The sequence below is a fragment of the Protopterus annectens genome, chromosome 4.part1 (assembly GCF_019279795.1).
Source record: "Protopterus annectens isolate FY-2018-M chromosome 4.part1, PAN1.0, whole genome shotgun sequence".
Classification (NCBI taxonomy): Eukaryota; Metazoa; Chordata; order Ceratodontiformes; family Protopteridae; genus Protopterus; species Protopterus annectens.
This window is the reverse complement of record NC_056734.1, coordinates 467,342,943-467,356,223: the sequence shown is the minus strand read 5'-3', so window position 1 is coordinate 467,356,223 and position 13,281 is coordinate 467,342,943. Positions and strand designations below refer to the sequence as shown.

The window sequence follows — 13,281 nt, the reverse complement described above, 5'->3', positions numbered from 1 at the left end:
TACTACCGCTACAGTTTATATTGTGTCTAGAATATTCAGTCTCAATGAAACCTTCCTCCACAAATTAAAAGTATTTCAACAGCCCTCACTATCTCCCAAGACTAAGCCAAAGTATGCCCTCTTAATCCTGAAATTTGCCTCAAACGAACACCCTCTCTTAAAAATACCTCTCTCGGGCAGCATTTGCCCAACCCTGGACCTGTTATTACCTCCTCTTTCTCTATCCAACCCCTCTCATTTCCATCAGTACCTTCCATCCTTCAGACCTACCCTCCTCAAACCAGCTACTCCTTATCCAGAACACAACAGAAACCTAGCTATAATGTCTCTTGACATTCAAAGTATAAAAAACAAAGTAACTGAACTTCATTTCTGGATATCTCTCTACTCCCCTGACATCCTGACACTCTCACAGGCCTGGCTAAAACCCCATATAACTGACAGGAAAATCTTACCACCTGGCTACAATATTATTTGCCAAGACAGACTCAATAAAAAGGTGGTAGAGTAGCAATACTGCACTCAGAACTACTCTCCCTCTACCCATTGTCTCTCACTCCTTCTAATTTCCATCCAGCAAAGGTCCTCCTAGCTGCCCACAACTTAAACAGTCACAAAAAATAGCTATAGCTGCCATCTATATTCCTCCAGGTAAAAACAAACCCATCCTTGAACACATTCTTTCTTGGATCTCACAAGCCATCTCCTATGAAACCAATATACTGGGCAGTGTAGAAATGGATTGGAATTCTTTAATCTTAGATTCTCCCAGTTCTAATATAAACCTCTATGGTTTCTCCCAATTAATGACTTCACCCACTCGTCTGAACAAACATACTACTACCTCCTCTACACTTGACTGGATCTTCACTTCCAACCCAAACCATTACCACAATTCCTCCACTCTGCCTGATACCCTCAGTGTCCACCTTCCAATTTATATACATAGACACTCTGTCCAACTTCAGAAGTCTCATCACTACAAAGACTATCATAAACTTTCTAACTTCAACCAAGAAACCTTTAACCAATTGCTATCCTGTATCAGCTGGTCCTTTCTGCATGACCTCTCCCTAGAAGATGCAGTACTAAAATTTAACAGCATCTTCCTAAACATCCTGAACTCCCTATCTCCTGTCAGGAAAATTAGAAAAAATCAAACGTTGTACCTTGGCTAACTGAAAATACCCGTTCCCTCATGTACAAGAGAGACATTGCTTGGAAAAACCTGATGAAAAACAAATCTCCTTCAAATTTACAAACATACAGAGAACTTTGTCACTTAACTAAAAATCAGATCAACAAAGATAGGAGAAACTTTTACCAAAAACCACAAAATAACCAAAAATCTAACCCCACAAAATTCTGGAATTCTATTAACAAAGTTCTTCACTCTTGAACCCATTTCACACTCTCTCCTTCCTCTAATTCATTTCCCATTGATACAGCTACACTTCTAAACTCCTTCTTCATTGAGTCAATTCAGAAACTAATTAAAACAAATACATCCACCTACCATCTATCTCCCCCACTCCATCCACCCAGTTAGTTCCATTCTGTCTTCAACCTGTCCCCACTGCCTATATTCAAACTCTCCTCAGCAAACTCAAAACTTGCTCCCCTTCATCTAACTCATCTCCCCTATTCCATAAACTATCTGCTAAATCCATTGCTTATCCCATCTCCATACACATAAACAGATCTATCCAAGAAAATATTGTTCCTGACATCTGGAAGAAATATTGCGTTATACCCTTATACAAAGCAGGTAATTCAAATGACCCCTCCAATTTCTGACCCATAGCCATTCTGTCTCCCCATCTAAGATTCTTCAGAAGTGCATCCATAAACAGGTCCTTAATCATCTTCTACAAGAAAATCTCCTAACCCTACCCAACATGTTTTTTATCCATTTCACTGGACATCCACTCCTCTAGTATTTTTCACTTACTCTATCTCTAAGGCCAGAGACAACAAATTAACCTCCTATCTCTTCCTTGACCTCTCAAATGCCTTCAATACTGTCTTACTGTCTCCCACAGCCTTCTTCTGTCTAAACTTTCCAACCTTAATCTATCTAACTCTACTCTACGCTGGTTCAAAGGCTATCTTTCAAACAGACTTCATTCTATTAAATGGCTCTCTGGATTCTCCACATTCCTTCCCATGCAAATGGGGGTTCCCCAAGGCTTCATTCTTGGAACCCTACTGTTCAACATTTTCACAAATGACTTACACACATCCAGTCCACACTCTTACATAATTCAGTACGCTGACAACTCTACAATTATTTCCTAGATCGACACTCTTTAACCTCCTCACTATCACTCAAGACTCTCTTCACTCTGAAGAAAAATGGATTGCTTCCAACCAACTTCTTCTTAACCCTAAAAAAAAAAAACTTCTTCTCTTCCTCCGAAACTCTCTACAACACTTAAAAGAGATCTTCACAGTCTCTTCCCTCAATAACACAGCTATAAAGGTAGAAAACCACACTGAAGTAGTAGGTGTAATAATAGATGACCAACTAAAATTCGATCTATATATACAATACTGGATTAAGAAAACACCAAAACCTCGGCCTCCTCTATAGACACAAAAAATTTCCTCACAAATGAATCTAGATTCACTCTGATCTATCTCCTACTGTCCCTTTTATATGCCGCCCCAATTCTCACTAACCTACAAATTAATCTCCTAAATAAACTGGAACGTACCTATAATAAAATTGCTCATTTTGCAGCAAATAAACCATATTGCTCACACTATTGTCTATCCCTAAAAACCTTTCATGGCCTGCATACAACTCCTCCTACCTCAACTACAGTTAGCTCACAGTATCCTTAACTGACTCAATTCTTGTCCTGCTCTGGCTACTCTTCTCTCCCACTACACTCTTATACAGACTCTCTGTAGCTCTGATCAACACCTCCTTGAGATTTATAAACCTAATAAAAACATTGGTAAACTTCTCTATAAACACTCAGTAGCCAAAGCCTGGAATAAATTGCCACTACATATCAAACTGATTCCTGATACCTACTGCTTGAAAAAAAAATATTAAAAGATACCATATTAAACTTCTGGACCTGCTCATGTACTGACCCAACCTAATCTTCCTCTCCTTACTATCTCTCTAATTCGTACCTAATTTTCTTTTAAACATTTTACTTATTTCTTCAAAACAGAACATATGACTTTCTTCTTAGATTCTGATATTCTAACATAATCTCTAGTCTATGTTCTAATATATTTCAAGGCTGATCATGTTGTCATTGCTTCTCACTATTAGCAATCAAGTGATATTTCTGTATTGAATGTAATTATGTTACTCATGTTTTATTTGAATATTCAAAATGTCTAAGGATTCTCTGCATTTTGCTTCACATGTATAAATTATTGTGTTGTGCTGTGTATAAACAGTAATTGTATTGTAACTTGTACTCTGTCTATATCATGTACGTTTAAATCTGGAGCTTTTCTCCCCGGGTCTCCGCTGAAAAGGGACACCTGCCCAGTTGGACTAACCCAGTCAACAAATGTCAAAATAAAATAAATGTCAAAATAAAATCTACTTTGTATAAACATGAACAGATGCTTTCCTGATTTGCACATTTATGCCCTCACTCTAGGCACCATATGTCATCTAAAACTGTTGATTAACCAGTGTCTAGCCTAGAAAGTGTCATATTCCAGAAGGAATACATAATTCTTAGTCTTAATGTTCTAAACTGAATATCATTTGGATGGAAAACAGTAATCATATAGTTGCTAACATGCAAAACAATGATGTAATCACTTCCTACATCATGTGATTTCATTGTCCTTAAGTGTGATTACCCATGAGCTCTCCTTGTTAGGTTTGTAATAGCTAGGCTAATTCAGAATTTTGACAAATTCTATTGCAGTGCACATCTCTGCTTACTAGGTCTTATTTCTTATACCTCCATCAGTCCTTTTCATTACTTTCCAGTAAGAAAACAGCTTAAATAAGTTAGATTCCAGTATGGGTGTTTTTCATGATTGCTTGCATCCCCCCTTTTATTCCCCTTTATGTACCTCATCTGGCCAAACTCAAGTTAACCGTGCTTTCTGCTGTTTTGTGGGAATGAATTCTTCAGCTCACCATTTCAGAGGGTAGTACAAGAACGTTAAGAGAATAGAAATAGGCACAGAGTGATGTATAAAAAGGTGCTTTTTTTCTCTTAATCTTATCTTCAAGCAGCAGAAGTACAATATGGTAATCTGGGAATGGATTCATGACATTTGCCCATTCTATCCTCACTGTTATCTATGTGTGCACTTTGTACGTAAATGTAATAGTCTGCAATTGTCAGGTCAAAGGCAGATATAGCACATCTATTATCCCCACCAGTTGTTGGAACTTACAGTTGTCCTTTGCTTTTAAACCATCTCTATACAGATAAATATAAAAGCAACAAATTTGAGTTGCAGGCACCCTACACAGATATGTTACTAACCCAAAACTGAGATGGCACAGCAAGAATAATACATTTAGTGCAGCATTTGCTTTACTATTTATAGCTTTTTGACTCTAACACTGCTCTTGATCAAACTGGAATTTATTCTTGGAAACTGTTATGATGGGTGCCTTTTTAAAATATGTAGAACATAACTGTGATCTTTTGAATGTTGCATTGTTCATAGGTTCATAGATTAGTACTAGGCTAACTGCCCATGTGGGCTATTATAAGCCTAGCCAATTACCCCATGTCAGAATCAAACTCAGAACCTTGTGTCTATAAGGTAAACACTTTAACCATTATAACAACCTCCCACCATTTGTAATTACAAATGTGTGGGAATATGTAGCTACAATGCAATGACCTAAAGTTTCATACATGTAGTTAGCTTTAGTCTAGAGTGCAGTTCCTGCCAAGCCAGGGGTATAGGTGGCATATTCCCATTACAGGAATGATTTCACATTTCTGCAGTAATTTTCAGAATTCACTTTTATGAAGGTTGAGTAATAATTAGTTTTCTGTTGTATTGGGAGTTATTAGGATATTTCTCACACTTGTAATATGGAAGGTTGATCAGTGTATGCTGAATTTGTTAAGTAGGACTTTTATGTAACTTGAGTGCTTAAATGGCGAGGGCTATGTTTGAAAGTGACCCTAGGACTAAACTGCATTCCCCATTAATGAATAAACAAACAGGGTAAATCAACATTGGATCAAGCTAATCAAACACAGCCTTCATCCTTCTGAAGGCTTCCCTTCAGACTCTAACTAGCATCCTGATGCACCTTTCTTTTTATAGGTTCATAGGTTCATACTAGGCTATCTGCCTTAGGGCATTTATAAGCCTAGCCAGAGTGTGTGTGTGGCTTTCGCCACCCCTTGGGATGAGAACACTATGCCCATTTAGGGTTTAGTTTACTGTGCCTCTGTCTAGTATTGACACAGAGATGACCCCCAGGGTAAACCTATGATCTCCCATCCACTCGTCAAGATTTCTCTTGAAGAGAGTTAGTGAGGGGCTCTGACTAACATGGACTGGGATTCTGTTCCAGAGTGTAGGGAGCCTCTGGGTTATGAATCTGTCCCTCCAGCACGTCCTATTTATTTCTGTGTTGAGGTTCAAATCTCTTGCTCTCATGGCTCTGATGAATTTGGATATTCTGAGGTGGAGCATGTCCATTAATTCCGGATTGGACATGGCCTTGTACGTCAGGCATAGATCACCTCTGAGTAGAGCTGGAGTTTCTTCAGCCGGGCAGCATATTGACATATGTTTGAGACCCTTTATCCTCTTGGTAAGGAACTTTTGGGGTCTTTCTAACTGCTGCAGGTGTTGGGTAAGATACATCCCAAATGGGGCATTGTACTCAATCATGGGCCTGATAAGAGAAGAGTACAAGGGCACAATGACCTCTCTTGATCTAGATGTGAATCCCTTCATGATAAGGTGGGCAATATAGAAGGTCTTCCTAACCACCTTGGCAATGTGAGTGTCAAATGAGAGGTTACTGTCGACTTGGGTCCCTAGGTCCCTGATTACCTCTTCCATAGTTAATGGATTACCACCTATGTGGTGAACTGAAAAAACATTACTCAAGTGATGGCCTGACTATGGCCAGATCAAGTGAGATCATTAGCTTTTTCTTCTAGAGCTTTCCCCCCCTGAGGAACAAGACGGCTGATAGTAAAATTATCAAAAGTAGATTTGTCCTTTTTTTTAAGATATAGTGGTGTAAGAACCAAAGCAAATATAGTGGGAGTCAGAAGTACAGACCACTCAAAAATAAATCATTTTACCATCATTCTCATAATATACTTTTTAGAAAACTGAATGCTTCTGATTGAAAAAGTACTTGAATATATCTATTTCATTCTGCAGTGCATTATTCCAGTCTGATGCTTTACCTCCAGTATAAGCAGTATTTAGGGTTAGATTTAGTTAGTGGTTTGCATATGGTTTTGAGTTCCTCTTTGTGCTTGTAAAGACTGATCAATTCCCATTTATCTAGTCACTTGCCAGATGGCAACTAATTCCTTGTTGCCTTATGGTCTTGATTACACATGGTCATTCAAGGAATAAATATATAATTCGACCCAGTTTCCCACTACACTCAAAAGGTATCATTCTTTGAAATGGAGCAGTGAAGAAATTTGCTTTGTTCTCTGTTCTTTATGTAAATGAATGAGAAGTAGTCTTTTATATATATATGTAAATTTATATATATATATATATATATATATATATATATTGGTGTAGAAGCATAGATTCTCTCTCATTCATGTTTCTTCTTATGTGTATCTGATGCTTAAATCTGGTTAAGCGATTCTATGGAGAAAATAACTTTCTACAGAAAGAGTCATAAACATTTTATATATTTTTAAGATGTAAGAGGACTGAATGCATGTAGACAACATTTTGTCAATAAACAATTATTATGAATATCAGAGGATCAGTGAATGTGGAAACACATCATCTAGCAGACATTTAAAACTAGATTTCCGGTTTGGAGCAGATGCAACTTTGATTAGACTTACTTTAAACAAACAACCAAACAAATAAACAAAAAAGAACCAATATTATTTTTTTTTTACATTTCATTTGTAATAAAAGTGGCAGATTTCTGTCATTTCCTTTTTCAGTAAATAGGACTGTGTGGTGTCATATATAAAAATATGATATTCTGTGGTGCTATGTAACTGTAGAACTGCTCTTCTCTTTGCAAATCACTTCAGGATTGCCTAAGATTTTTGAGACAAAGTCTAAACCATATAAACCTGCAGGTCTATCACAGGAGAGAAACACCATCCCTTTTGCAGCATTTCTCTACAGTTATCAAAGATAATACAATTAGGGCAATGTGAGACATCTTAAACCTCGGATTATATTTTCAATAGTAAACACAAAATCAATATGCATTTCTGTATCCTTTTTTCATTTAATGAGAATATTCGGTTAGTCACATTATTACTTACCCAAGTCAGTAGGAGTGGGTGTACAGACACCAGCGATATCTTGAAATCCAGGACTGCATAGGCATTTGTAAGAACCAATTGTATTTAAACAGTATCTATTTCCTTGACAGATACTGGCGACAGTACATTCATCAATATCTTCACATGAATTGCCTTGAAGAAAATATAAATAAACTTATGAATACTTTCTCTAAACAAAATATAAAGCTATTAAGCACAAATTTATTAAGCTCTTCTCAAATCCATCTTAATTCAGAGATGAGGGCAAATACAGAATGCTATTTACAGATGCAGAATATTATTATTTATGTATTAGACTGTTTTTCCCCTGCATTTTTCTTTAACTGTAAAAGAATAGCTAGGAAGTATAATATATTGTTGAAAATATGTGGATATTTTAATTTTTGTGGAAGAAGCTGTCTCTCTCTCTATGTGTGTGTGTATATATATATATATATATATATATATATATATATATATGTGTGTGTGTGTGTGTTTGTATATATAGACATATATATATATATATATGGATCTACCTGACTAGATCGAAACGTGAAAAGAGCGAAAACGACTTCACCGACGCCAGAAGATCGACAAGGCAGAAGACCGACGGAGGAAGACACCGACGCTGAGAACACTGCGATGGGGAAAGGATGTGTAAGTATGCGGTAGTGACGGACGTTAGGGTGCGAGTAAGGTAAGTGTGCGATGTTGACGGTGTGTAGGGATAGGGGTGGGATAAGTGAGTTAGGGTTAGGGCGCGGGTTAGGTAAGGGTGCAAGTAAGGTAAGTGTGCGATGTTGGCGGTCTGTAGGGATAGGGGTGGGATAAGTGAGTTAGGGTTAGGGCACGGGTTAGGTAAGGGTGCGAGTAAGGTAAGTGTGCGATGTTGGCGGTCTGTAGGGATAGGGGTGGGATAAGTGAGTTAGGGTTAGGGTGCAGGTTAGGTGAGTGTGCGATAGTGACGGACCTTAGGGTAAGGGTTTGGGTTAGGGTTGTAGATAGTTGTGTATGTATGGGTTAGTGTTGGTTTGTAAGGATTTTGGTGTGCTTGTGTTGTGTGTGTGGGTTTTGGATAGGGGATTTGTTTTGTTTGTTGTTATGATGTGTCGAGTGTATGAGGTGTCGTGTTTGTGAACTGTCGATCTTCTGGCGTCGGTGAAGTCATTTTCGCTCTTTTCACGTTTCAATCTAGTCAGGTAGATCCATATATATATATATATATATATATATATATATATATATATATATATATATACATATATATATATATATATATGCAGAGTTGAATCTCTCAGAAACAGATACAGTAAAACGAGGGTCAGCACTGGGGCCATTACTCCTATCTCTGTTTTAAATGAACTTACTCATGATACACCATCTCTCAAAAGTAGTTCTTCATGCAGATGATATACTCATGCAATCCACAGGCAAACCTTATTGCTCTCTCTCCATAACATCCAAAAAGATTTTTCAAAACTATCAAATGGATAGCAGCTAACAGACTTACCCTAAATACTACCAAATCTGGAACAACAATATTTGTCAACCAGCAATCTCTTGCTAAAATACCCACTTATATAATACACGATCTACAGAGTAACCTCTTACCCTGTGTAAATCATTAAAGATATCATAGAGTAATAGTTGACCCAAATCTGTCCTTCAAATAACCGACAGAGAAAATTATGAATAAAGTGTCTATGTGAAAGCATTGCTATAAAATCTGACACCCCCCCCCATCTTCCTCCATCCACAAGACAAGCTACAGCCAGAAACAAGTTACTTCCCAGAAGTACGGCCTAACCCCTATTTCTTTGCAATCAAAAACCAACAGACTGCATCTTCAGAAAACAGAAAACAAAAATCTTATGATATGGTCTACTAACTAGTAAAACACATTACTGTTTTCTATAAAAATCAACTGGCTAGCAGTACATACCAGAGTGTTTTTTATTTGGAACTTACTTTACAAAATTATGAATAAATGCTACTGGCTACTGCTCATATCTTTGCTTATCAGGAGGGAACAAACATATGCACTAAGAAATGTTAGTACAGCTATATTACAACTTTCTAGATCACCTTTTAGCAAGGCAAATTGGTAAAAGAACTTTCGGCAATCTACTCCTGCAACATGGAACTATTTCCTAGTGGAAATCAGAAAGCAAAGAATAATACAAGCATTCAGAAAATACTTGAAAAGGCAGCTAATTTAGACAAAATCATTTGACTGCTTCAGGGACATAGGGGTAGCTCCCCAAGTCTTCTTACACATTAATAAAAAGCTTTGGTAGCTTCTCTTAACCACTGGTAGTGTTATCACATCTGTTATGTGCACATATAACTAAATGCATTTGACACATTGCAGAAATTAATGTATATCTTAAGTATCTACAGTATTGCTACTAACCATTGTTGTTACTGATATGTACTAATCTTCTTAGTTATTGGTCTTGTATTCATATCTACTGGCTTTAATGCATATTTATGAATACTGTTAGACTTTTGCAATCACGCTGTATCTATCCAATTGTATGCTTTGTGATATTATTGTATGATCTGCTCTGTCTGAGCCCAGATCACGGTTGAGAAGGATCAACTTGACAAGGCTACCCCCCCTCCATTAACAAAAAGAAAAATTAATAAATATGCGAGTATATTTGCAGTATTTATTGAGGTCTAAAATAAAACATAATCTACAGTATTTGGGTGCATTTTTGACCAAAATCACAGACCATAATACAGTCAACAGGATTGTATATAACAGTAAGGATGTACTACATTAAAATGACATAAGCTTCTTTAAGTATATTATAATAAATACAAGAAAATGTATGAAGCTAAACTGACTTATAGATACAGTCATTCTTCATTTTGTGACCATGTAAACATTACTGTTTACATATCAAGGTGATCATTTTTTAATGTATTGTTTGAAACTTCTGCAAGGAAATTAATTGTAAGTGGTTACTCTGCCGATTGATTTCTCACCCCATAAATCATTGAGTGCCTTTTGTTTAAAATAATCTTAGAAGTAGGCAATAATCAATGCCAGAGAGAGATTTGTATATGATTTACCCCATTGTACTGCATTTAGATGACAAAGGTGAAGCCTGAGTGGATAAATACTATGCAACATATATCTCAAGCACTGATCACTGATGTTACACCTTGGTATATAATATTTAGAATAATGCCTTAATTGCTAAATGCACCACATTATTTTTTAAAGTAACATTGATTGAAACATAGTCCTCTACCTAGCATGAGTTTTGTACATATAAAATACATTAAGTTTCTGAAAGGGATACCACAACTGGTAAACCCAACTATGAGTGGCCAACCCCACAAAGGAACCCTTTACGATTCAGAGAGAGGCTATATGTAGTTTTACATGTTCAGTAGAATATTATGGTGGGTCATACTGATGGCTGCAATAAATGATTATGAGGTATTTCGGGTGGGTGGCTAAAGCTAGATAGCCAAACCATGTGCTCTCCCCAGAAATGCCTACAGAAAGTGACTTACTGAGAGGAGAATCAGAAAATTGCTCATCTGCATAAAGAGTACAGTTGACTCTGTTAATTAACACAGCCAAAAGATGGCAGTCACCCATCCAAGTGAATGGGAGGAACACTTTGCAGGTAAGTTTGTGGAAGTTTAGCAGACAGGTAGTGGTTTGGGTGAGTTTATGGCTTTGTGTGAGCGTATGTGTGTGTGCCCGCACACATGTTTATGTCTGTGCCTGAGGGCATGTCTGCATGTGTGTATGGGAGACTGAAAGGGGGGTCCCTGTTCCATTGTGATGCATGAGTCATCAGTGGCAATGACTGACAGGGTGCTTTCTAGCACTTAGGTAACTGCCCCCCATTCAGATAATGATAATGAGGCCTCCTGCCCCCCATTCAGATAATGATAATGAGGCCTCCTTCCCCCCATTCAGATAATGATAATGAGGTCTCCTTCCCCCCATTCAGATAATGATAATGAGGCCTCCTTCCCCCCATTCAGATAATGATAATGAGGTCTCCTCCCCCCATTCAGATAATGATAATGAGGCCTCCTGCCCCCCATTCAGATAATGATAATGAGGCCTCCTTCCCCCCATTCAGATAATGATAATGAGGTCTCCTTCCCCCCATTCAGATAATGATAATGAGGCCTCCTGCCCCCATTCAGATAATGATAATGAGGCCTCCTGCCCCCCATTCAGATAATGATAATGAGGCCTCCTTCCCCCCATTCAGATAATGATAATGGTAATGAGGGCTCCTTCCTCCCATTCAGATAATGATAATGAGGCCTCCTGCCCCCAATTCAGATAATGATAATGAGGCCTCCTTCCCCCCATTCAGATAATGATAATGAGGTCTCCTTCCCCCCATTCAGATAATGATAATGAGGCCTCCTTCCCCCATTCAGATAATTATAATGAGGTCTCCTTCCCCCATTCAGATAATTATAATGAGGCCTCCTTCCCCCATTCAGATAATGATAATGAGGTCTCCTTCCCCCCATTCAGATAATGATAATGAGGTCTCCTTCCCCCATTCAGATAATGATAATGAGGTCTCCTTCCCCCCATTCAGATAATGATAATGAGGTCTCCTTCCCCCATTCAGATAATGATAATGAGGCCTCCTTCCCCCCATTCAGATAATGATAATGAGGCCTCCTTCCCCCCATTCAGATAATGATAATGAGGCCTCCTTCCCCCCATTCAGATAATGATAATGAGGTCTCCTTCCCCCATTCAGATAATGATAATGAGGTCTCCTTCCCCCCATTCAGATAATGATAATGAGGCCTCCTTCCCCATTCAGATAATGATAATGAGGCCTCCTTCCCCCCATTCAGATAATGATAATGAGGTCTCCTTCCCCCCATTCAGATAATGATAATGAGGCCTCCTGCCCCCATTCAGATAATGATAATGAGGTCTCCTTCCCCCCATTCAGATAATGATAATGAGGTCTCCTTCCCCCCATTCAGATAATGATAATGAGGTCTCCTTCCCCCATTCAGATAATGATAATGAGGCCTCCTTCCCCCCATTCAGATAATGATAATGAGGTCTCCTTCCCCCATTCAGATAATGATAATGAGGCCTCCTTCCCCCCATTCAGATAATGATAATGAGGCCTCCTTCCCCCGTTCAGATAATGATAATGAGGCCTCCTTCCCCTCATTCTGATAATGATAACGAGGTCTCCTTCCCCATTCAGATAATGATAATGAGGTCTCCTTCCCCATTCAAATAATGATAATGAGGCCTTCTGCCCCCATTCAGATAATGATAATGAGGTCTCCTTCCCCCCATTCAGATAATGATAATGAGGCCTCCTACCCCCCATTCAGATAATGATAATGAGGTCTCCTTACCCCCATTCAGATAATGATAATGAGGCCTCCTGCCCCCCATTCAGATAATGATAATGAGGTCTCCTTCCCCCCATTCAGATAATGATAATGAGGTCTCCTTCCCCCCATTCAGATAATGATAATGAGGCCTCCTACCCCCCATTCAGATAATGATAATGAGGTCTCCTTCCCCCCATTCAGATAATGATAATGAGGCCTCCTTCACCCCATTCAGATAATGATAATGAGGTCTCCTTCCCCCATTCAGATAATGATAATGAGGTCTCCTTCACTGTGGTAAACGTGCCTCTAATTGCATTTTCTATGGTTATCTCTACTGCATCTACCTGATGTAGGAGTTTACAATTATGCAGACCATGTCTCTGAATCCCGTGTATAATTTTATTCTTCTTGCATTTTAAGTCATAGTATTTATTTGTTTATTACTTATATAATTTCA

The 13,281-nt window shown here is 38.2% G+C and overlaps 1 protein-coding gene across 1 annotated transcript in view; it reads right to left on the bottom strand.

The window, feature by feature from the left end:
* The window catches only part of LOC122801229 (mucin-4-like), a 279,676-nt gene that overhangs the window by 252,771 nt on the left and 13,624 nt on the right, over positions 1–13,281 (bottom strand). The window contains exon 3 of the mRNA XM_044070782.1: positions 7,458–7,610. Coding sequence (XP_043926717.1) covers positions 7,458–7,610 — 153 coding nt within the window. The remainder of the gene's footprint in view (positions 1–7,457; positions 7,611–13,281) is intronic.